The 22,164-nt window shown below is 51.4% G+C and overlaps 10 protein-coding genes across 11 annotated transcripts; 3 read left to right on the top strand and 7 right to left on the bottom strand.

The window, feature by feature from the left end:
* Positions 1-118: 118 nt before the first annotated feature.
* Positions 119-2,402, bottom strand: PV05_04326 (uncharacterized protein). The gene is made up of 2 exons (XM_013460726.1): positions 1,174-2,402; positions 119-1,080 (listed from the first exon to the last, which is right to left on the bottom strand). The coding sequence occupies exons 1-2, from the start codon at positions 1,459-1,461 to the stop codon at positions 643-645; spliced, it is 726 nt and encodes a 241-aa protein (XP_013316180.1). The 5' UTR covers positions 1,462-2,402; the 3' UTR covers positions 119-642.
* A 1,007-nt stretch (positions 2,403-3,409) lies between these two features.
* On the bottom strand, positions 3,410-6,076 carry PV05_04325. 2 transcript variants are annotated; one of them, XM_013460724.1, is made up of 4 exons: positions 4,850-6,076; positions 4,587-4,794; positions 4,350-4,534; positions 3,410-4,302 (listed from the first exon to the last, which is right to left on the bottom strand). In XM_013460724.1, the coding sequence occupies exons 1-4, from the start codon at positions 5,636-5,638 to the stop codon at positions 3,544-3,546; spliced, it is 1,941 nt and encodes a 646-aa protein (XP_013316178.1). In that variant the 5' UTR covers positions 5,639-6,076; the 3' UTR covers positions 3,410-3,543. The 2 variants fall into 2 exon arrangements, with proteins under 2 accessions (XP_013316178.1, XP_013316179.1); XM_013460725.1 differs by having other exon boundaries at positions 4,587-6,076.
* A 2,684-nt stretch (positions 6,077-8,760) lies between these two features.
* On the bottom strand, positions 8,761-10,553 carry PV05_04324 (uncharacterized protein). The gene has a single exon (XM_013460723.1). The coding sequence runs from the start codon at positions 10,494-10,496 to the stop codon at positions 9,738-9,740; it is 759 nt and encodes a 252-aa protein (XP_013316177.1). The 5' UTR covers positions 10,497-10,553; the 3' UTR covers positions 8,761-9,737.
* Positions 10,554-10,701: 148 nt separating this feature from the next.
* Positions 10,702-11,621, top strand: PV05_04323 (uncharacterized protein). Its single transcript, XM_013460722.1, has one exon. The coding sequence runs from the start codon at positions 10,725-10,727 to the stop codon at positions 11,391-11,393; it is 669 nt and encodes a 222-aa protein (XP_013316176.1). The 5' UTR covers positions 10,702-10,724; the 3' UTR covers positions 11,394-11,621.
* Positions 11,622-11,916: 295 nt separating this feature from the next.
* Positions 11,917-14,238, top strand: PV05_04322 (uncharacterized protein). The gene has a single exon (XM_013460721.1). The coding sequence runs from the start codon at positions 12,098-12,100 to the stop codon at positions 13,775-13,777; it is 1,680 nt and encodes a 559-aa protein (XP_013316175.1). The 5' UTR covers positions 11,917-12,097; the 3' UTR covers positions 13,778-14,238.
* Positions 14,239-14,936: 698 nt separating this feature from the next.
* PV05_04321 (uncharacterized protein) lies at positions 14,937-15,877 on the bottom strand (the record flags this gene model as incomplete). The annotated part of the gene is made up of 2 exons (XM_013460720.1): positions 14,937-15,570; positions 15,639-15,877. The coding sequence occupies 2 exons, from the start codon at positions 15,875-15,877 to the stop codon at positions 14,937-14,939; spliced, it is 873 nt and encodes a 290-aa protein (XP_013316174.1).
* An 836-nt stretch (positions 15,878-16,713) lies between these two features.
* Positions 16,714-17,418, bottom strand: PV05_04320 (uncharacterized protein; the record flags this gene model as incomplete). The annotated part of the gene is made up of 1 exon (XM_013460719.1): positions 16,714-17,418. One exon carries the CDS (start codon positions 17,416-17,418, stop codon positions 16,714-16,716), a length of 705 nt encoding a protein of 234 aa, XP_013316173.1.
* A 1,107-nt stretch (positions 17,419-18,525) lies between these two features.
* Positions 18,526-18,889, bottom strand: PV05_04319 (uncharacterized protein; the record flags this gene model as incomplete). Its single annotated transcript, XM_013460718.1, has 3 exons — positions 18,526-18,649; positions 18,704-18,769; positions 18,828-18,889. 3 exons carry the CDS (start codon positions 18,887-18,889, stop codon positions 18,526-18,528), a joined length of 252 nt encoding a protein of 83 aa, XP_013316172.1.
* Positions 18,890-19,474: 585 nt separating this feature from the next.
* PV05_04318 (uncharacterized protein) lies at positions 19,475-20,779 on the top strand. Its single transcript, XM_013460717.1, has one exon. The coding sequence runs from the start codon at positions 19,820-19,822 to the stop codon at positions 20,585-20,587; it is 768 nt and encodes a 255-aa protein (XP_013316171.1). The 5' UTR covers positions 19,475-19,819; the 3' UTR covers positions 20,588-20,779.
* Positions 20,780-20,804: 25 nt separating this feature from the next.
* On the bottom strand, positions 20,805-22,121 carry PV05_04317 (uncharacterized protein). Its single transcript, XM_013460716.1, has 2 exons — positions 21,832-22,121; positions 20,805-21,776 (listed from the first exon to the last, which is right to left on the bottom strand). The coding sequence occupies exons 1-2, from the start codon at positions 21,850-21,852 to the stop codon at positions 21,216-21,218; spliced, it is 582 nt and encodes a 193-aa protein (XP_013316170.1). The 5' UTR covers positions 21,853-22,121; the 3' UTR covers positions 20,805-21,215.
* Positions 22,122-22,164: the final 43 nt, after the last annotated feature.

Here is a 22,164-nt window from a genome sequence, read left to right as displayed (position 1 = left end):
AAATCGCCGAAACACATGCTGATTGATGTGCAAATTACGCATACGGCGCAGGGATAATTGCCAGCAAGGTAGCCAAGCCAATGTAAGACAAAGTATCCGTAAGGTAAGGACCACAATTGTTTTCTCATTGATTGATTGACAATAAAACGCACGATGGCTGTAGTCGGGTATAAGTACAGAGTACCTAGGTATATATGCAAGAAAGATAAAATACACACCGTTCCGGCGTTCAAGGGTCATTAACAAATTAGCAATATCAATATCAATATCAATATCAACACCAAACGCAACACCCATATCAGTACCACTAGGGACTGCTGACACCCAGACTAAAAGGAGATTCGTCAGTTGAACTCGCAGCGGAACGCAATGGTTCGACTGAATATCAATGTCTTGACCGCTTCGTTCCATTCCCCATTCCCATTCCCATTTCTATTTCCATGCCAAGGTTCCAATAACAACGCACGCCATGCTTTGACAAGATTTTTGTAATGCAGTATTGAGGATGAGCTTCCAGGTGGTGAAATTGCATGCAGCAGGCCGTCCTCAACCGCCTCTCCGTGTAGCTCGTCCCGGTCTCGTAACGAATAGCCCGTGGACGGGAGAATTTCGAATCGACGCGGCTCTCGTTCTCGCTCTCGCTCACGCTCTTCCGTACGGCTCCCCACTCTGGCCCGAGTGCCTCAACTTCTCCCTGGACTCGCCGGTCGTCCACCGTCGTGCGCGGATGAGTTCCCACAGAGCGAGCAGGGCGACGGCGGCGCCGATGATGAACAAGGGGATCAGATTCCACCGCCAGCCGCTGATCAGACGGAGATGGTACTTCAGCGTGCCGCGGTCGCTGTCGTGGGCTAGCGGCAGCGCCAGCAGCGCCTTGAACCAATTGTCCGGCGTCCACTTGTCGAGCGGGTACATGTGCGGCTCGGGGTTAGCTTCGGCGACGGACAGATCGATGGACTGGTTGTCGGTCTGGGCGACCACGACGTTGACGTAGATCAGCGCGGACAGGGTGAGCGCCGCGGAGAGCCACGTCATGACGACCCAGAAGATGAAAAGTGCGGAGTGGCCTGTTGCGTTGGTCTGGAGGACAAGGCACGAGAAGAGTTTGTTAGCCGACAACTCTTTTTTTCACATATAATGGCAGTGCTGATAGTACTTTTGGGGGTGACTTACTTTGCGTGCTCGCCGTTTCTCGAGCCAGATGGTCAGGAAGCCCAATAGGCCGACCAAGATGACGGCCGTGCCTGCTGCGCCGTTGCTCGTGTGGCCCTGGTCAACGAGCAGGTTCTTGGGCTTGCCGTGGATGTCGAAGGGTCCGGATGAGGCGTTGACCGTGAAGAAGTCGCCTGCTCGGTCGTGCAGGAAGCCCACTGTCTCTCCGATCATGCCCACTTCAATGAGCCCGTCGACTATGAGGATCGGGAGAGCGATGTAGAAGGGGAAGTAGGGAGACCGAGACATCTTGACTTTGTTTTAAGGCGAAGTCCTTCCTCTACTTCTCCGATGGTGTTTCTGAGGTTGGTCCGTTGACCGGCGCGTTGATGTTTGCCCAGCTCGTGGCTTTCCACACTCAAGGACGTACTGTAGATGCTTTAATGCTGTCGAGGTCGATGGCAATCAGATACCAGACAGGATCAGTGAGCAGAAGTGTATATCAAAAGTGGCAGCGTACGGCCGTTAGTAGTTGATTTGTAGATGGAGTCACACGTGGGTGGGATAGAGAGGCATTGCTTTATACAAGTATTATCAATCATTGCGACTCCAGCTTTAGGCTCCGGTTAGGCTGGATGCCCGTATCAGGGTAGTGTGGCTGCCGTAGGGCCACAAAGAGATTGAAATTTCCAAGTGGCTGGGCTACGCTGATGGTCGCTCGAAGGCGTTCCGATGCCTGAAATGGAATCGTACAGCTGGCGGCGGTGGAGTGTAGCTGGGCTTCACTGGGCATGACCCTACCTGCGCCTGGATCGAGTCATGGCAAGGTATCCAAATTGCACCCCCGGTACTCCTTCCTTTGGCAAAAAAGTTACCAGTCTGGAAGGCGATCATACGTTGACCAGTTCAGCTTTAGCAGCAAGCCGGAACATGACCAGGCAAATCGCGGAATACCAAGACTTCAGGCCAGCCAGACATGACGAAGGAATCATGGTCAGGAACCCCGGCGATCAGATGTCCGACTTGGCCGCCCAAGCAACTCGTATTGGACCTTCGTTCCGTCGCCGCTGTCGCCTCGTGGCTGTCTGAGAGCCAGAGACAAGGCTCATCCTGGACTTTTGCGTACGGCTCCCGAAGTCCGAATGTTTGTTTATTATGAGATTGATGAGAAGAGAAGCAGAAGTCACCTTCGGTGCAGGCTGCGGCCGCACTGAGAAAAGAAATCAAATAATAATGCTGACATGGTGACGGAGTACGGAGTATGATCAAAGGTCAACAATTGGAATCTCGTTGACAAGGGAATTGGCTCACCAAGGGTGTTAGTGCTGACAGATTTTCTGGGCATACTGGGGTTTTGTTGGGCTAAGCCGCTCTAAGCCTAGTGGACGTGGCTCCGCTCGTGGCAACCGGCTTTTCCCATTACTATGTAAAGCACATCAACGAGGCTGTGACAGTTGTGCTCGCCATGTCATCATGAAAGGGGGCCAAGAAAAAGTGAACTGACCACGAGCCCTCCTACGAGTACTTTGGTACAAAGAGTGATGCCACCCTGTGTTCAAGCCCCTGGTCGCACGAGCTTCCTGAGCCTGCACCAACGACTCAGCATCGTGAGGTTTTCGCTCCTTCGGCGCAGACAGCACCAACATCGAGGATCGCCGATTGATGCAAGACTGCTGCTGGCAGCTGTACGAGGTAAATGACCATTACGTCCTCCGTGCGCTCGCCAATACGATCATAGAAAGGGTTCAATTACAGCCTCGATTTTCAGCCTCACACGAGGCCGAAAACCATGAACCTCCGAACTGTCGATTCTGTCCGCTTGGTGACGGATTTTAATCTGCCGAGTAGTGAATCCGTCCCGAGTTGCCACAAGGTTCGGTGAGCCATGAAATTTGTGAGATTCTACCGTAAAAGGAAATGAAATTACCAAGAAAGGGAATACAGTACAAGAGAATCTCTAACCCTAAGCCAAAGTTCGTTGAGCCACCAAATTTTGGGGAATATGCCGTCAAAGGAAAGGAGCTTACTGGAAGTAGAAATATTTCAATGAGAAGCCTACCAGGGTTCTTGCTTTGGTCTTTATCATGGGCTCACGCTCAAATACAAAGTAGGAGGTACTTCTAATCCGCATGATCACCGTTGTCAAAAATAAGTACTGGATGCGAATAGTCTTATCGACAGGCGTTGCTCCAACGGCGACAGTCTTTCCTCTTACCCCGGTGGCTTCGATCATTGACTCTATGACTTTTGGGGATTGATTTGCTTATTGCGGAGTACACATTAATCAAACCCGCCGAAAGCAACGTGGGAACGGGAAATCTGACTGAGCCAACGAGTCTGGCCACTTTCCAGGCCTTTTTACAATGCTTCCGGCGATGTAGGCCATATGAATTAGCTACGCGTACCCTGCTCTCCGTTCCGGTCTCCAGGCTGTAAGCTCCAAGCCTTTTTATCGTAGGAGCTGGGCCAAATACCGTTCTTCCCAGGCGCCAGGATACCTTTGGGATCCAACGCATTCTTGATCGTCTCGTTTAGCTTCATCTGGGCGTTGTCGTTGAAATTGTAAGTCCCGGCAATCTGGTCCATAAGCGCAAGATGAGTTCGGTATTCTCCCCAACCAAGCTTTGCCGCATCATCGATCAGCGTATGGATCAGCTTGTGTGCATTCTCCCGCTGCTGACGGTCCTTGCGGTTGAATACTATGCATACGATATGATGCATCTCGCGCATGCCGACCACGAAGGTGCCAATGAAGTCGAACCCCAGCTCCTCGCTTCTGCGCCGTGTCAACTCATATTGGGCCACGGCATCGTCTCCGCTGACTTTGGCGATAGGGCTGAAGAACAAATGTGCCCCGTTCGGAAGCCAGTCGACCCATGCCAACTCATCTACACTTGGAATACCTTGTAGCGTGCCGTCCCGAATCTGAAGGACCTTATTCTCGGGCATGTCTTCCGGAAAGTAGAACTTAGCCCCCGGAATCTTTGAGAACGATGCCTTGACAACTTGCCACATGGCTTCTCGGATCGGGGCAGGTCCGTAAAGCGCGCCATAAAAGTTCCAGCGGCCAAGATTAAGCTTAGCGGCGATTTCATCGATTTCGGTATCGGTAAGCGGCTTGTCGGAATTCGAGTACTTCTTGCGGTCGCCCTGGTGATCATTTAGCCCATTTCTCAAGTCGTAGTCGTCCTGCTTACCATCACGGCAGCATCCAATAATACGTGACGAATTGAAGGCACGTTCTGCAAGACCATGCCTATCCTCAACGGGCGGATGATCTCAACCGCCTGATGAAGATCTTCATCCCGAGGGAACGTGATCAGGTAAGACTGGTATCCGCCGGGATTGGCCATCAGCCAGATGCCCATCTTGACGACAACACCTGTTCTCCGGTTCAGCGGCCGGCATATGTAGCTCGCTAGCATCACACTCACCGAGAGATGACTGAGTAAAGATGCCGTCATTGTACGGCCCGAATCCGTAGTTGAATAACTGCCACGTCTTGTTTCCCGACTGTTGGTCCGGCGGGACGTTGGGGTCGGCGTCTGGGTCAGGTAGCGCGCCCATTCCCGTTCTCACAAGGGTACCATCGGGGAGAACGACCTCAAGACCACAATGCATCATCCAGTGATCACCATAAGGCTTGATTTCGATCGTTAGCAATTCCCGATTTGTTCGATCTGATACATATACGAACAGTATAGCCGACCCCCCTTTCGATGGTGTTCCCGAGGACCGACCCGCCTCCAAGATCCGGGACATCGATCCACAACTTGTCACGAAGGTTGTTCTTGACCAGATAGTCGTGGAGGCCTTGGAAGGTGACGCCCGGCTCGACCAGTGCGTACGCACCATCCACATTGACCTCGAGAATTTTGTCCATGTTCCTTCCCATGTCCAGTCCAATGCTTCCTGGTACCCTGGGTGCAGCTCCGCCATAGCCAACATTTCTGCCAATGGAAAACGGCCATACCGGGATTTCGAATTCGTTGCAAAGTCTCATTATGGCTTGGACATCTTGCACATTTCTCGGGGCCACGACGGCAGAACTGACAAAGTAATCCTCGGCAAGGACATGGAACATATCGTGGACCTTACTGGGGTCCAGGTAGCTTTCCTTGTCCAAGTTTTCAGTCCCAGTGATGACTGTGACGTTTGTCTGGCCGACAATGTCAAGGACACGGTCAATGAACTCTTTGAACTTCTCCGAGTCAATCCCAGGTGGTAGGCATAAAGGATCGCCGGCCTTTCTGGGCCCTGCTTCGTTGGCTTTCCGGGCGTCCTTTGGTGAAGAGTCGCCATTGGCGGCCGCGGAACTGGAATCCTTTGTGAGATTCTTCAAAGCTTCAAGCATGTTGCCTGAGATCAAGGGGCCCAGCAAGTGGAAAGAAGGAAAGTGTATGATCGGTACTCGTAGGGTGTCCCCGTACTTATGTACGTCTACCTGCCCATGGATGGAGACTGGAGCAATTGCCGGGGTCGACATCCTTCAGGCGGAGTTCCTTGTGGGGGAGGAGATTCCCCACAGACGGCGGCCAACGATCTGTATGCCTAGCAACAGTGACAGCCACGGCCAAGACAGCCATAGCCAGCTCACTGCTGTCGATTGAGCGTAAAGTCACTCATATTAGCTCCAGATTCCTCGGCACATTCTGTGGGAGTATCTGGACTTTTCATGAACTTAAACCCTTGCTTGATTCGGACTCAATCTTGATGGTCTGAATGGGGTCATGTGCTGCCAATTGCGCAGAATGGATTCGTGAGCGGAGACCACTCCGCAGGAACCGGATTCATCGTCACCGCCTCGTCTGCTAACGCAGGATCGAGGTTTGGCGTAAGAACTAAGATCATCGTTGAGAGGGGCCCAAGGCTGGCGGTGAAGTGGGAGTGAAGTGAGGTTGCGAGGTTGATCCGTAGTTTAAAGCGGCGCTGGTCGGATGAGTACTGATGGCGCCCACGTGAGGTCGCCGCAGCTGCCGCCCTAAGAAGGTGACAACCAGGACGAGCAGCCGATGGTAGTGGCTGTACTCCACGGGCTCTGCAACTTCTCAGCCGAGTTCGCAGGCACTTGTGCGCCAGACCGCAGCCTCGCGCTGCAGCTTATCTGCATGTTATGAAGAATGATGGCATTGAAAATGTCACATCATCGCTGTCGAACGCCAGTCACTATATATGGCGCTGGTAAGGTAGGCTAACATCACATAACGGCATGCTGGCATAAAAACCGGGTGAGAATGTTACCGTTGCTCAATGTACTCCGTACCGGAAGGTTGACGGCTCTAGTGCCGATGACATGGCCCAAAAAGCCTACGGAGACGCTGTGAGAAACTTCGAGCAAGAGCTTACTCAACTCGAGGGGAAGCGTGACTGGATTCGTGCTCAGACAAGCCTTCAAGACGTTCTTTGATACCAGGTACTCTTCAAAGGGCCCGTACGGTGTACACGACGAATCGCGCCACGAAAGTTCCCAAAACATCAGCAACGCAACTCTCGTTGAAGTCAACGACCATGGAATGCGTCTTCGAGATATGTAGTTCTCGACCATCTTACAGACACTCAAACCAAACCGGAGTCAGGTAGACGTCCTTTACGCTTGCACGTCCTTTGCTCAAAGGAGTCAGCTTTGGAAGCCGCCCACGTCCGACTCAACTTGGGCAACTGAATTGAGGCTCTTCTCATGTATGTAATATCATTCCCCTCTCTCCTTCAACTCGCTACTGCCTCTTCGTAGTATGTCTTCGAGTACATTTTGGAAGCTGTGGCAGCCGGATATTGTTCCTACTGAATCCCGGGATGCACTGGCCCTTCAAAGCATTAGACGTCATCCTTTGTCGAACTTACCTATTATCTATCTAGGTAGTGTTGATGGCTCTTGCCAACCGTCGAGGCGGCTGCTCCGCTTCAACCAGAAGTTCTGCCCTTTTTATTCCGTATGACTTCTCCTCTTCAACTCATTCATCTCCTTCAACTCTCTTCTATTCTCTCCAGCACTTCTCTCCTTCATGCACTGAAGAACGCTTCGCCAATCCAACACGCAACTCTAACTTGTATCGTACATGTACGACTTCTCGCAGCCAAAGTCTGCTCTCACCTGTTCCCCGGTGCCCGTTATCGGCACCCGGTGCATGACTTCGAGTATCAGCTGCTTCCGCTGTCGACGGTAAGCACAGCCTCCCTGCTATGATTTTCAGCAGATTGTAGTCTTCATCCAAGATTGACTATAAATAGGCCCACTGCTTTCCATGTCTGGTCCTTCATGTCTCTCCGGCCATCGACCATACTACAGCTATAGTGCTGTTATCCTCCAAGGCCCCATCTCGAAAGCCTCTACTATCCACATTCCAATGAACCACCTCCAGTCCAAACACCTCTCGTTCCAAAGTCAGATGCTTAGGCCAGCATGCTTCAACAGACTTATCACTCTTGGGAGATAACAAGGAAGAGCACTGGAAGAAAATGGCGGTGAGTTTACTCACATCGCTCGTGATAATTTCACACTTGTTACGATCCGAGGTTCATGTAAGCGCCCGGACCTTGACTCGATCTCCTTCGGGAGACTTTTCCTGGTACCGTGGACGCATGTTTCCTGTGAGGACGAAGTTTTTGAGTCCGAGGCGAACCTTCGTCAGTCTTTCGAGGCTGACGGGAATTTTTGTTCTCACTTTTTCTTTTTAGCTCGATACAAAGCACCTCAGAACATTTACAATCCAGAGACCTTCTCGGCAGGAGCCATCGATCGTGCTCTGGCTTGTACAGGTCTTAGTCAATCGACAATCGTCGTTCAACATCGGTTCAAAGCTGGTACTTGGTCATCTTCCTGTGAGTAGTGCTCACCGTCTCCCTATCAATGACAGTCCACTGACTTGACCAAGCCTCGGCAGCAGATCGGTTCTCTTCGAGTTCATCCTCGCACGGTTCAGCTGGATTAATCTGCAAGCATGGGAACATTGGAACCCGGGTCCACAGATGGGCCGAAGGTGCTAGGCCTTGAGCAAGAAGTTGTGACTGGTTGGGAAAAGGTGTGGGAGATTGAGCACTTGAGCGGCGTCAAGTGAAAGTGTCCTGTATCTCGTTAGCAGATCATGCTGGGTGCCGCACTGGCAGCCCCAAGTTAGACGCAATTTTCTCTTGACGGAAGACATCATTCCACTTGTGAATGACCTAGTACTTTTTCCAGCAGACAGATCCTTCCCGTGCCCTTTCGCCCAAGTGTGACTGTTACTCGTCTCCAGCACTCGGTTTGGACTGCATTGCCCGATAGTTTGTAATCACAAGGAAGGCTGCCCAAGGCTCCGTTCCAGCAACTAGTCATGGTGGTGAGATCTTCATCTCCTCCTCCAGAGACTTAGGTGCGACGGCACATCTCCGCTTGAAAGTCTGCTTGATCTGCCACTTCCCGACGGAGTGTTGGACAAGTAGTCTCTGCTTTCCATCGTCTTAATCTCGTAACAAGGAAACCCATTCAAAATCCACGTCAAAGTCAGATTTCTTTTCTCTGCGCAGTGTGCGAGCACTCAGTCAACCAAATACAGCACTTTGATTCTCGAGAAGCTATCATCATTCTTTGTTGGCCACCTGTTACGATATACGACTGTGCCACTACTTGGTGGAATCAGTTCGTGGAAAGAGAAAAGGGAGATGGAGGGAGGGGAGAAGGTAGGTATTTATCTGCGCGTTACTACCGGATGACTCATGCAGTGAAAGAACTTTTGCCTGCCTAGTAGTGTTTGACGGTCGGTAACCAACCACGCCTTCGTAGATCGTCTGTACCGATATCTCGCGAACTCTATCTGTAGAAAGAGAGAAGAGTCGCAAATAAGTTTTATTCTTGATTCAGGAAAAGTCTCAAACCTCCCCAGCCTCCGGGCCCTCACCAAAGTGCGGGTCTCATTCTCTGTAACGCAGTCGTACATACACAATACCCTCGGAACACTGGGACCAGGTAAGCTCAAGGCACCGTGCCAGCACACTTTAATTCTTCAGAAATAGTCATCCCTCTTCGCTTCTGTCCCCTTGGGCTTCAATAAGAGACACTGCCTTCCGGTCACGAGCACGGACAGAAGCCTCTTCTGCTGCGTATTGAAGGCGCCTAGAATGTGTAACACACTTTGTTGTGCTACTGTCCCAAGTGTAAAGTGAGCCGGTTTCGTGGTTTCGTGCTTTGAACCTTCTGTGAAATTCTGAATAGTCCTGCATCGCGCAGGTTCGTTGCAATATGTGAGCAAGCTAGTATTGGCTCAGAGTCGACAAGGTCCGCGACTCGATCATGTGTGTTGTCCGCAGGGCAGCGAGCATGTTACTTGTACGTCCTCGTAGTGCTGACTCATGCGATAGCTTCATGGGTTTCAGCGAGTGACACAGATGTATCGCGCCTTTTGATAGAGGTGAGGTGAAGAGCCTTGCCGTTTAGCAGTAGCAAGAGCCGGCAGAGCTCGATGTCGTCGTCCGGGCAATCTGCGGCGGATAAACACGGATGTCCAGACTTCGACTGTCTCAATGCAGAAGCAGGGTGATTCAACCAATGAGCTAGAGAATCAGGGCGAAAATTGGTTGTCATTGGCGATACTTGAGACTAGAGGACCAGCCTATTTGTCTCCTCCGCCACCACCACCGGTCATTGTGAGCATCAGCACGATCAAGGCGACCCACCAGTATTTCTGGAAGAGACTCTTTTCTGGCACTTCTTCTTGTACAACTTCTCGTCCTTCGTTGTCCACTTGAGGCGGTTTGCGAGTGGCGAGTGACGGGGATGGCCCGGGCGAAGACGTGATCAGGTTGACCTTGATAGGCTCGTAGAGGGCCGCTTGCTTTGCAGCTTCTTCCCTGGCCTTCTTTGTGTTTGGAACTGGAGGCCGCGATGGTATAGGTTTCCCCTTGGCCTTAGCTCTTTCAACCTTCTTCCTGTAACGTTCTTCTTCTGGTGTCAAAGGTGGGGGCGACAAGCTTGAGACCGAGGCCGAGAAGATGGAGCCGTCTTTCGGGGAAATCCAGAGGTCGATCTTCTGGTGGACATCTTCGCTGAAAGTGTCAAGGGTTGTAATCGTGGAGCTGCCATTAGGAAGAAGGATTCGCAGGAGCTTAGAAGAGGTCGGTTCAGGAGTGGTAGATTTGACGGAGTCTAAGCTTGGAGGCGACCACGACGAGAGGGCATGTTTCTGAGATTTCGGGTCGTAGAAGACAGTGACCAGCGGCTTGACTGAGGAGGATCCGATCACCTCGTAGGAGAGGGTGACCGACTTTGGGAGTTTTGAGGCATCGCTAGTTGTGCCGGTAGTGCTGGCAGCTAGAGTAGTAAGAGCGCAGACAAGCAGCAGCACTAGGCTACGCAGGCCTGTAACAGGCATATCTAGCAGTCTTGGTGAGGCAACGTGCGCTGGTGGATAATGAATCGAGAGTAGGAGAATGAGATACGAATGAACAACTTCTGAGCCTGGTACAGTACCGAGCCGGGTGAAAGTGAATGCAAACAATGCGGCAAGTTAGCCGAGGTCGGTACATTCATTCCACAGAGCGCCTTCCTTCAAACAGTCGGTCTTTCTTTCTCCTTCCCAAAAAGCCACCATGTAGTCATCATGGCTTCTCTCCAGTGTCTGCCTGGAGATCCCTCGATATTGCCTCTCAAAGACAAAGATTCCCAAGAATACTTCTTTTCTTCAGATTCAGACGACATGGCAACCTCTGATAAGGCTGATGCGATCAAGGACAAGGACAAGCTCGATCCTGAAGTCCTCAAAGACCTCGAGAAACATCAATATCTAATGCGTCAAGCAATCGACGTCGCTGAAGAAGCCCTCGCAGGGGGAGAAACACCTGTTGCTTGTGTTCTTGTCTACGACGGCGCAGTGGTTGCTCGTGGAATGAATGACACCAACCGATCGCTCAACGGTACTCGTCACGCCGAGTTTCTCGCCATATCAGAATTCCTCTCCAAATTTCCGGCCAGCAAACTCAGAGAAACCGACCTCTATGTTACTGTCGAACCCTGCATCATGTGTGCTTCTGCCTTGCGACAATACGGCATTCGATGTGTCTACTACGGCTGTGGAAATGACCGGTTTGGAGGCAACGGGAGTGTGCTGGCGGTTCACTCTGACAAAGGTCTGGAGGCCGGCTATAAAAGCTATGGAGGAATCTTCAGAAAGGAAGCCATTATGTTACTTCGTCGTTTCTACATCCAGGAAAACGAGAATGCGCCAAATCCTCGAGCGAAAGGCAATCGAGAACTGAAGCAAGTGGTCTGAATGAGCTGGATAGAGCATCTCCTCATCAAGCCACTTGCAGCGCGGATGGGCCAACATCAGTGGACTTTCTGGAGCGTGGGAATGAGAGATGAACTGTACCTCGATGGAAATGATAACCAGCAGCCTGCTATGGTTGTGTCCCTCATAGGTGACCCTCTTAAGCGACTGCAGGCATAATGAGATAGAGACATGAAAAAGGCATGGAGCAATCCATTCACTACAATAGGCCATCTGTTTTGTCTTCGTCTCCCCTCGGTCTCCTATTGTTATAGCAATGACCTTATTCCTCCGCAAAGCCTGTTCGCATATTGTCTTTTATGAAAACTCCGCAATTGAATCACTGTTGCCAGGCAGTATTCGTGAATAGTCAGAAAGCATTGACAGCTGCGGAGTCATCATGTCATGTCGTGAATGCCCATGATCCCTGCCTAGCGCGTTTGTCGAGTCCAATCACAACAATAACTTTTTTCGCCTGCAAAACCGCCTCGTTCGTTCATTGTTCTCCTCAGTATTTGCTGTTCATACCTCCTCCATTCGACTTGTGAATTGCTGTCTCTGAGACATCGTTCACCTCACAGCTAAACAACTCATCTGCTTTGTACAATACCTATCTTCTTCCTGTCTACCACGATCCGCGTTCACGTGGATTCCCCTCAATTGCTTGCCGAGTCGCCGTGTCGCCGTCGCGTTACCATCTCATCACCATGGCCACTGCTCGTGCTCGTAAGACAGCCGCCCCGGAAGCACCGAAGAAAGCCGTAAAAGACACAAAATCTACGAAAGAATCGAAGACCAAGCAGGCTACCACAAGCAAGAAGTCAACGGAGACCACCAAGATTTCCCCCAAAGCTGCAAAGACAGCTCCTGCACCTGCAAAGACCTCCAAGAAGCGGAAGGCTGAAGATGAGGTTGAGGAGAAACCTCAAGTCAACGGAGTCAAGAGAGTGAAGGCACAATCTCCTCCGCCAGCACCGGAAGCCCCGAGGAGGAAGGTAGCTGCAACAAAAGCTACGACTGCGAAGAAAGCCAAAGCCAAGGCAGCAATTAACAATGCTCCTACAACGAAGCTCAATGTCTACGTCTTTGGCGAAGGCTCCTCAGGAGAACTCGGACTCGGAAGTGCCAAAGGGCAGATTGAAGTGAAGAGACCACGTTACAATCCCAACTTGAGTCCAGAAAGCGTCGGCGTCGTCTCTCTGTCTGTTGGTGGAATGCATACTGCGGCCCTCACACATGACAACAAAATCTACACCTGGGGTGTGAATGACCAGGGTGCTTTGGGCCGAGACACTACTTGGGAAGGTGGATTACGGGACATGGACGAGAATGATGATGGCAGTGATAGTGATTCAGAGAGTGGCTCGGAGACCGCCATCAATCCCAAAGAATCCACCCCAGGCGAAGTCGACATGTCCGACCTTCCGCAAGGTATCACCTTTACACAACTTGCATGTACCGACAGTGCCACATTTGCCCTGACGAGTGAAGGTGATGTCTATGGCTGGGGCACGTTCCGGTCAAATGAAGGCATCTTCGGTTTCGACCCCAAGACTCTGATCCAATCCCGGCCCAAACTCGTCAAAGGAGTCAGTAAAATCACCAAGCTCGCTGCAGGTGCCAATCACGTTCTTGCCCTCCAAAACAAAGGCGTCGTGTACGGTTGGGGCGCTGGTCAACAGGATCAGCTTGGACGGAGAATCTTGGAAAGAAGAGCCGCGAACAGCTTGATTCCTATGCCCATCGGTCTGCCCAAGAATATCGTCGAGCTTGGTGCTGGCGCGTATAATTCTTTCGCCGTGACCGAAAAAGGCGACGTCTATTCGTGGGGGTTGAACAATTTCGGTCAGACCGGAATCCCCAAAGAATTCGATGAGTCTGGTGCTAGCAAGGGTTCCGATGTTCATCACCCTATCGTCATCGAGAGCCTCCATGGCAAAGGGAAGGTTACTTGCATCCAAGGCGGAGCTCATCATACTGTTGCAGTCACCGACAAAGGCGAGCTTCTGGTTTGGGGACGACTCGATGGAAATCAATTAGGCATCAAAGTCTCGGATCTGCCAAAGGACGATGTTGTCCGTGATTCAGCTGGACATCCTCGAATTTTGACTATTCCGACACAAATTCCCAACATCAACGCCGTTTATGCTGCAGCTGGCTCTGACCACTGTATTGCCATCGACAAGGACGGTAAGGCCTATGCCTGGGGTTTTAGTACCACTTATCAGACTGGCCTTGGTACCGATGATGACGTGGAGATTGCTACGCTCATCGACAACACTGCCGTGAGGGACAAGAAGTTGGTTTGGGCCGGAGCGGGAGGCCAGTTCAGTGTGGTGGCGGGTGTTCCAGCTCCCATGGTCAACGGGGTCAATGGACACGCTTGAAGGATTGAAGCAAGAAGTCGAGTCCAGGGGGTTGGAAGGTATAGCAGAATACCGGCATTTTACTTGGTTAGGTTGAAAAAATAGACTTGAGTGTGGTTCAGGTTCAGGAAAAGTCTACGGAACATTGCTTTCGACAGTGGTTCATGGTCATGCGTCAAGGGGGCACTTCTTCTTCCTCTTCTTGTACCAATAGATTTGGGGATGGTGGGCAACGCTTTCTATAGGAATTCATCGAGCTGAGCACGTTCACACGAGACGGGGTTTGGATGGAGACTTGATGGGTCAAGAAGCCGGTGTGAAGTCTAGTCTAGTTGCTCATGCAGATCAGGCTTGGGGATTTTTACTCTCTGCGCTGGATGTGTTATTGTCATGGTTCCCAAGAGAGTCAAATTCTTGCAGGCGAGGATGAGCGTCAATCGGCATAGATTAGATATTAATGGGTTGAGATTGAGATTAATTTATCGAACCTTCAGATACTCTCGTTATCTGCAGTGTTCATGGCGCCAGTTGCCGGAAAATGTTCAGGCTCTGGCTGATCGTCTCGGAGATAGAATTGGGATTGTCCTCGTCGTTCCGTATACCCACTCTAGACCAGCAGATCGACACGTGGACAAGGTGACACGAACACGACACTGGTGCCATCCTCAGTCATAAAGGTCCCCAGATAGTAGTGGATGGAGATAGAGTTGACTCATCGTAGGCGTGTAAAAGCGGCTCGGCCGTCACGATCGTGGGGAGGGGACACTCAGGAAAAGTGAGTAGCATCTTGTCGAGCATTGGCTCCACCAAGAGTCCGTCAAGAGTTGATCGTGAGCTGCGGGCACGAGCAGATGATTGCAGCGCAGCGAGAGCTGCACAGACCCGGGACACTGAGCAGCAATGCCAGGACGGGCTATAGGTATGACTTGCGGCATAGTGCACCCAGGCATGCCATCACAGCCTCTGCCGTAATCGGAAAACCGGCGGTCGAGGTCAATGTCAAGCTCCAACAGTCGTATTGCTCGGCGCCACATGTCTAGCGTTGACACCGACAGCTGTGGCCGAGCTCGACTCTGGTTCCCGCGTCTGAGTGGGGATTCCGAGGTGCTTCGCCCGTTGTACAAGGCTAAGGCTTTCCCTAAGTGGCTATATCACTCTCACAGTATCTGACTCCATATCCTCAAGCTGCCGGTTCTTCGCGTCTCTCCTCGGCGTTGGCGCCATGGCTTGTAGTCTGTTCCTCGTTGTGTGGAATTGTTCCATTTGTTCCATTGGCCTGCTGTTGCTGCATCCGGACCTCGAGTTCTCTCGAGGCCGTGACGGCGGGATGCTCGCGTGGTCCGTCCTGCTGCTCCCCGGGATGTGATGTCTCGGCAGATTCCGCATGCTCGAGTCCATGCTCTTTCTGCGCCTCTTTCTGCGCTCCAAGAATGATATCGTACTTGCATAGCGGGCAGTCATGATGGCCTCTTTCGACCCACAAGTTCAAACAGTTCGCGTGGTAGACGTGGCAGCAATGCAGTTCACGGATCGTGTCCGAGTCCTGTATTATGTCGAGGCAGATGGCGCAAATCAATTTTGTGGAGATGGTCGCAAACGTTTTGACATGGTGCTCTTGCTTGTCGGCGCGCCACTGGCTCAGGGTTTGCGAGGGAGCCACCTGTTCCAGCTTCTTTATTCGTCTCCGGTGTTTGGCGGTGATTGTGGTGTTGGGCGAGGCATACTCGGGCTCGACACGCCAGGCTGATTCCGAGGTAGACGATTCGGTGTCGGAGTCTTCTTCGCCGTTGCTGACTCTGCGGTAGACTGTCCATCTATGTAGCACTTACGTCAGTCTCGATCTTGGGGGAGAGAACTGGGAGATGTGGAAAATCCAACTTACGCCACAACAAATGCAAGAAAGATGAGAACGGTGATGGTGACTGCGATGAAAGCAGTTGCTGCTCCGCCGAAGACTGGCTTGTTTGCATCTTCGCTTGTGCTGTTTGTGCTTGATCCTGTAGACGGAACAGCTGCTCGCAGCGCGAAAGTGAGAGACCCAGGGGGTTCAAGGCCTGCTACCGGTACTAACAGGAGTAGCGACTCGGAACCTGCCAAATCTTGTTGTCTGGGAATGTACATGGTTTCGGTATGGTTCACGGGGATTGGTGGAGTCGCAAAGCGATGTTCTTGCGCGCGATGTGTGCTTGGATTATAGGTAAGTACTCGCAAGGTCTACTCCCTGGTCATAAATATTCTCAATGCGGTTTTGTGACAATGTGATGCTCTGCAACGTAGCCAGCGACGTTGAGAGCCTACCGTTGAAATTCCTAATGTGCGCAATGCATGGTATGATCATCATGTCCGAGAGTTGCGGAGAGAATGGCCTGGAATGGGAAACCGCAGCATGTGACGAGTGCCACAATGCTTGGAAGGTCTTCATCATTGAGTAGATCGAAAGATATCTGCATCTGCCCTTTTTCGTCAGCAGTTGCAAACGAAGAAGTGGTGTGACATTTGGCGAGGGAAAAGGTTTGAATGAAGTTAGATGGACCGAAAGGAAGCGGAGAAATGCTTACTTAAGCCGGATGTTGCCGATCCGGAATAATATTTATGCGTGGCCAGACAACCATCGCTGTCCACGTGACAACCTCAACTCTGGCCGTCTGCGAGCCATAGACAGCAGACCACAGTTCTTCATGCAAGATGAGCCTGCTTGAGAGGAATTACGGCAGATCTTGACTAGGGGACTTTAGCAAGAGACGTTTCCCCAACGTCGATGCCTGCTGCACCATGACAGTACGTATGCTACTGGTAGCCAGGAATCCTCTCTGCACAGCTTCGGCTTCGGCTTCACAGGGGAGAAAGAATTACGCAAATGACCATTACAAGACGTCGGTATGTATCCATTGAAATCTCCAATGACTTCAATCCGGGAGGGGGAGTTGCGCCGGCTCCCCGAACGATGTTTTTCTGATTCAAGTGAACGAACGAATTCTCATGGCCGCCTCCGCTAGCCTCACCGACTCCATTTCTTGCCCCTTCAGCACACTAACCAAGATGTTCTCGCCGTTCTGCCCAACGGCATGTACTATCACATTTTCGCCAAATCCGCAATCCTTCTCATTGGGGCCAGCCTCATCATACTGCTCGAAAGATTCCTTCGTCACACCATCCTCCGGAGCAAGAAGGACTTCGCTGGCGAATTTCCTCGCTTCTTCGTAGGTCTTGAATGAGCCTTCGACATTAGTCTCTCTCGCCAGACCGCTCTCATCTTCGCTGTACTCGACATTGGTCTGGACCACATGGTATAAATCGAAGTGGATCTTGTGGTCTCCTCCTGCTGCCTGGAAGCCTTGAACGTTTGGTGTTGTTGCAACACTGATGCGGAAGACAGTCTTATCTGGAGCTACTGCGTACACGCACAGACCCGTTGTTCTCTTGATGTTGTGCTTGTCGAACTCTTGTGGTTGGGTATCGTATTCGGTGAACCATTCTTGCTCGTATCCAGCCTCGAACAAGGTCTTGTGTGCGGAGGCTTTGGCAGCTTTCAGGTCTGTGAATGTGCCGCAAATACGCAGTTTTTCCACCTCCTCGTTGACGTCCTTAGGGCTGTTGGAGACTGAGAAGAGGATGTGGTACAGGTTTTCGCCGTCAGGTGCTCCGTTACCGTTGGATGCCATGTTTGATTGCCGTTCGGACTGTTTCGTCTTTTCTTTGTAGGATCTTTTGTGGTTTCAAATGTTGCTCGTGACTTTGTGCAACGACAGGTAGGAAATGCCTGGCTTCTTATGAACTCACGACTGATCAAGGCTTACCCGAAACAGCATTCACATGAACATCAGCGGCGGAGAACCTTCAGGCTTCCAAGTTCCGGTCCATTAACAACGATGCATGACATGGCCCATGGATCTCCCGCTTGTGGTCTGATGCGCCGATAATCGTGATTGAAGCACTTCCGGTTAGTGGTAGAACTGGCATGATGCAAGGTCCATCATCCCCAATGTTGGAAGCAAGTTCAACCATGAATGGGCAATTGTAAAGAAATGGCTCATTGGGTGGATTCCTTTCCAGCCGTCAGAAGAGAAGCACAAAAAGTCCAGGGTGCCCTAGAAAGGACCACTGCACAGTGCGAAGAACATGAAACCATCGAATGACCATCGACCAGCCGATACGAGACCCTTTGAGTCGATACTGCTGCGGCATTTCGCGGACCACGTAATTTTCAGACTCGAGTGCAGGCTTGGATGCGTGGTGTGATCATTTACATAAGGGACGGCATGGACGGGACCCACGTCTTGCTGATTGTTTCTCGTTTTCCCCGGATTTCCTCATCCTACAGTGTACGCCACTTTCTGAATTCTCGCTAACAGATCTTGTTCTCGCAGATGACCTCGTTCGGAGGTGTTTGACATCTACGATTGAGGGCTAACAAGGATCATGCTGACCCGTACAGGGCAGGTAGGCTGAATCGAGCTTTCCCCATGTTTCGAAGCTCAATACTGCGGCTAGTACAAAGTTGAAATATTTCATTCGCTTTCCAGACTCGATCTTGGTCGTGGAAACATTACGATTATGTTGGCCATCATTGTCAGGCTCGACTCTGACACTTTCAACTCTTCATGTTCTTTCTTGACTTCGCCAGGGCAACTCTAGAACTCTAGACCATGTGTCGGCTGAAGAATTGTTCCCGTAACGCCGATGTGCCTTTTGCAGAACCTCTGGCTTGTTTGATGCGAAGCCGCCCGAACGCCCTGGTCATAACCTCATTACAGCATGTTCTTCGCAAGTCATTGCCCTTGTCCCGATGCTTCTTTTCTCTCTTCAGCGGCTTTCTCCATTTCGTCTAAATGGGTTTCGAAGTCGGCCAACTGTTTCTTCTGAGCATTCAGCCTTTCTCTCATCTTCTTGATGCTGTAACCCGATTAGTCTCAGTAGCCTTAAGCTGTAAAGAGGTGGTCTACTCACTTCTCGATCTCATGCTGCCTGAACCACACGTTCTCAATGGACTGTTCCCTGCGGGTGAACGAATCACTGCCGTCAAAGTCAGTACGCCAGATCGCACACATCAGAGACGGTTGCCGACACTTACCCTGCGGCGATACCACCTGATCTCACAGCGCCTGTATCTCCTTCTGACCACATTGGTCGCATGGTTGAGAACGACTGGCAGAAGGCTGGTGTTTTGATTCTGGTCATACACGACCTTGGGATTGTTGTTCGCAACATTGCGGATTTGGGTTGCGGAAAGGTGAACGATTGACTTTGAAGTAGTTTCTCGAACTCTTAGATCGATTGTGTACTGGGCTCTTGTACTTAGTGTCTTGGGGTGAGTAGACCGAAGTAACAGGCGTGCCTCTCAGTAAGATATATATCGAGAAAAAAATATAGGTAGGATTTGTGCTCAGCACGCATTGAGTGAAACAAAGTATCACCGTCGTATGACTGCTGAGCCTAGCACGGCATAGCTCTGTTACGCTGGGCGTGGCTGGGTCATGATTGGGTGCATCATGGGTGTGCTCAGCAAGAGGCATTTCGGGCACTCGGCTATACAAGCCCCTCTTTTCAGGGGCACGAGCCTTCTTCGTCTAGCCTGGTGCGCCTAGAAACGTCACCCACATGGTGCCCAGATCACTTACCATAGTCCGCTCCTTGTGGGCGCCCGTTCCAAGCTAACTACTGTAGCTGCTCGGAAGATATCGAAAGATCGTCCTTTCAAATCACTCCACACTCATGCAACGACAAACACTGCACGGCGCTTGCCGAGGCCAACTCCAGACTCTGGCATCTCATGATCCCAGGTTGAATGTTGTCCCGTGATGCAGTAGCGAACACTCTCGTGGCATCTAGGCCACACCAAAGGCGAGCCAACATGAATTGCCAATGCACCGGGCGTCTTAGCCAGCATGGCAAGATGTTGGCGGATTTGGGTAGGCATCAAGAACAAATAGCACTGTACATCCTCACCTCTCTTGAGTAGAAGCATCAAGAAAAGACCAACAATACTTCAAAACACTTACCAAAGGACCACACAAGAAAAACACATTTTCCACATTGCCGCTATTTCACCCAACGGGCACACTCATGTCAATGTCTTACTTCTACGCCTACCCAGACGTAGACCCCTACCCAACCACGCACGTGGCACACACATTCCCCGAGAAGAGTCACCATCTTCACCACGTACCGATCCCTTTCCTCGCGCACAAAGTGCACAAGGTCTTCCACGACAAGGACCAAGACGTGCACGTGCCCAAGAGCGATGTCAGGGAGACGCCCAAGAGCTTCTACCTCGAAGTCGAACTGCCGGGCATCAAGGACAAGTCGGAACTCCATCTGCGCTGGACATCGACTCGCACGTTGTTGGTGACGAGCAAAATCCACCGTCCGGAGATCCCAGAAGCAGATATGCTCGAGGAGGCTAGCGCTGAGGCTGGAGCTGGAGCTGGTGGAGGTACCATTGAGCCGACACCGACACCGGCCACGGCAGGAGGAGAAGGTCAAGAGGCGCCGCAGGAAGAATCGCAGCGCGAGGAGAGAGCCGTCCCAGTCCCATCATCCGGCCCACCGTCCGCCCAGGGAGACGAGGCCACCAGGAAGGAGGCAGAGGCGGCTGCAAAGAAAGAACCGCATCTGACCGTCCACGAGCGGCAGATCGGCGATCTGATGCGTGCGTTCAACTTCCCGGTGGACGTGGACCGCGACAACACGCATGCCAAGCTGGATGCCGGATTGCTGAGAGTGACGGTGCCAAAGGTGATGCATGGTGATGCCAAGTTGAGGCACATTCCGGTCAGTATTCACGATGGAACTTCTGAGGCGGGTGACACCGTGCGTGAGTCCGTGGCTTAATAGCGAGAGAGAGGCTACATGCAGACTACTGGGGTAGTGATCGGAAGACAGCAGCAGCAGCATCAGCAGCATCAGGATTATGATTCGGTGGCCAGGCCGGTGTGGTTGCTATCTATGGTCGAGCGAAAGACTCAGCGTACTGGTCAGCAGAGAAGGAGACGTTGTCACCAAGAGATAATTGCAATGAATATTGAATTTCGTTCAGTTCCAGTTCATTTCGACTTTGCCGTGAGACCAATATATAAGACTACCGGAGAACACGCGAAGGGATCCTTACTTCGACGATCTAAGCAGCATCTGCGGTTTAGAAGAGACTGGAAGTTCATGACCCGTCAAAGGTCAGACGAGTGTCCTCTCGACAGGATGGGAGCAGAGTCTACAGGGTGAATCTATGCTGGCTCGACATCAATCTGTCTGGTTCGGGAGTCGTACAAGGTTTTCATTTTGCTCAAGTATCCGCCTGACTTCGGCACTAAAAGGTAATAAGTATATACAGGAGGAAAAATTCGTGTCTGTCATCACAATCGTCCCGATGCCGAAAGGACCTCGCTGCCTGCCAAATAACTCCCTGCGCGGATGCCCTTGGAAAGCCGAAGTCGTCCCAATGTGTGTCTCGTCGGAAATTTAATTATTCGTAAGAAGCATAGAAAGCTTCCTCGATGGCATCTTCCTCCTCGTCCGCAGAAAGATCCTCGTCGCATTCCTCGCGTTCCACCCATACATGCTCGGCGACAGTCTCCGTATCTGGCCACCAACTCATGGGCAGATGAGTCTCTGAAGAATGCCGCCGATGGTGATGGGGATGTTCCTCATGAAGATGGGGCACCGAGACTTCAACGAAGCTAGGTCTCCTTTCCCTTTCGTAGACTTTCTCCCCTTTTTCCGAAGTGCTTTCGTTTTTTGTGGCTGTTTTGAGAGGTGTCGGTGCCATTTGCTTCTTCTCTAGAACCGTTGTGGTCGGAGGGGTGGTGCCGGTGTTTATGTGCTCTGCAGGTCTCATTCTCGCTTTGAACGGAATTGGCTGAGACTGTTTGGGCTGTTCCGGTTCCGGTTCCAGTGGAAGGAACCCATGCTTAAATGCAGGTTCCTTGAATAGATACTCGCTCACGTCGCAATCGTTGTAGAAGGATACAAAGGCGTTGTCCTTGATGGCTGACATGGTTTCACTCTTGTCCTGGGCCTGGGCAACCTGCAGGGGATTGTCAGCGACTGAGGGCAAAAGCGGAGCCACCTGGCTTGCTCACCGGTGCTGTTTCCGAGATCATGTTGTCACGATATACACAGTGAATGCTGTTGGTAATTGTTAAAGCTAGAGTCCTATATTCAATGGACGTTTGCAGTGATGTTGGTGCATGAGATTTTATCCCTGGAGGCCAACCCACATTTGACCAACCTTTTATATTGATGGATCCATCATTATCTGCGAATGTGTTTGTAAAGGCTTATCAAGATTTCGAACCATTATCGTGGACACGACGTACTCCGTCCATGTCAGTTGGCATCATGGCAGGTCGGGAGAAATGTGTGAGTGGCGTGAGACGGTCTGGACAATATCGAGGTGGAATTACCTCCAGATG

The sequence above is a fragment of the Exophiala xenobiotica genome, assembly GCF_000835505.1.
Source record: "Exophiala xenobiotica strain CBS 118157 unplaced genomic scaffold supercont1.3, whole genome shotgun sequence".
Lineage (NCBI taxonomy): Eukaryota > Fungi > Ascomycota > Eurotiomycetes > Chaetothyriales > Herpotrichiellaceae > Exophiala > Exophiala xenobiotica.
The sequence above is the reverse complement of the archived record's forward strand: the minus strand, read 5'-3'. Positions and strand labels throughout refer to the sequence as shown.

Coding starts and splice junctions, on each gene's coding strand:
- PV05_04326 (XM_013460726.1), bottom strand. CDS start 1,461: ATGTCTCGGTCTCCCTACTTCCCCTTCTACATCGCTCTCCCGATCCTC. Junction 1,081..1,173: donor AGAAACGGCGAGCACGCAAA/GTAAGTCACCCC, acceptor CTTGTCCTCCAG/ACCAACGCAACAGGCCACTC.
- PV05_04325 (XM_013460724.1), bottom strand. CDS start 5,638: ATGTCGACCCCGGCAATTGCTCCAGTCTCCATCCATGGGCAGGTAGAC. Junction 4,795..4,849: donor AAAGGGGGGTCGGCTATACT/GTTCGTATATGT, acceptor ATCGAAATCAAG/CCTTATGGTGATCACTGGAT. Junction 4,535..4,586: donor CTTTACTCAGTCATCTCTCG/GTGAGTGTGATG, acceptor ACCGGAGAACAG/GTGTTGTCGTCAAGATGGGC.
- PV05_04324 (XM_013460723.1), bottom strand. CDS start 10,496: ATGCCTGTTACAGGCCTGCGTAGCCTAGTGCTGCTGCTTGTCTGCGCT.
- PV05_04323 (XM_013460722.1), top strand. CDS start 10,725: ATGGCTTCTCTCCAGTGTCTGCCTGGAGATCCCTCGATATTGCCTCTC.
- PV05_04322 (XM_013460721.1), top strand. CDS start 12,098: ATGGCCACTGCTCGTGCTCGTAAGACAGCCGCCCCGGAAGCACCGAAG.
- PV05_04318 (XM_013460717.1), top strand. CDS start 19,820: ATGTCAATGTCTTACTTCTACGCCTACCCAGACGTAGACCCCTACCCA.
- PV05_04317 (XM_013460716.1), bottom strand. CDS start 21,852: ATGATCTCGGAAACAGCACCG. Junction 21,777..21,831: donor TGATCTCGGAAACAGCACCG/GTGAGCAAGCCA, acceptor AATCCCCTGCAG/GTTGCCCAGGCCCAGGACAA.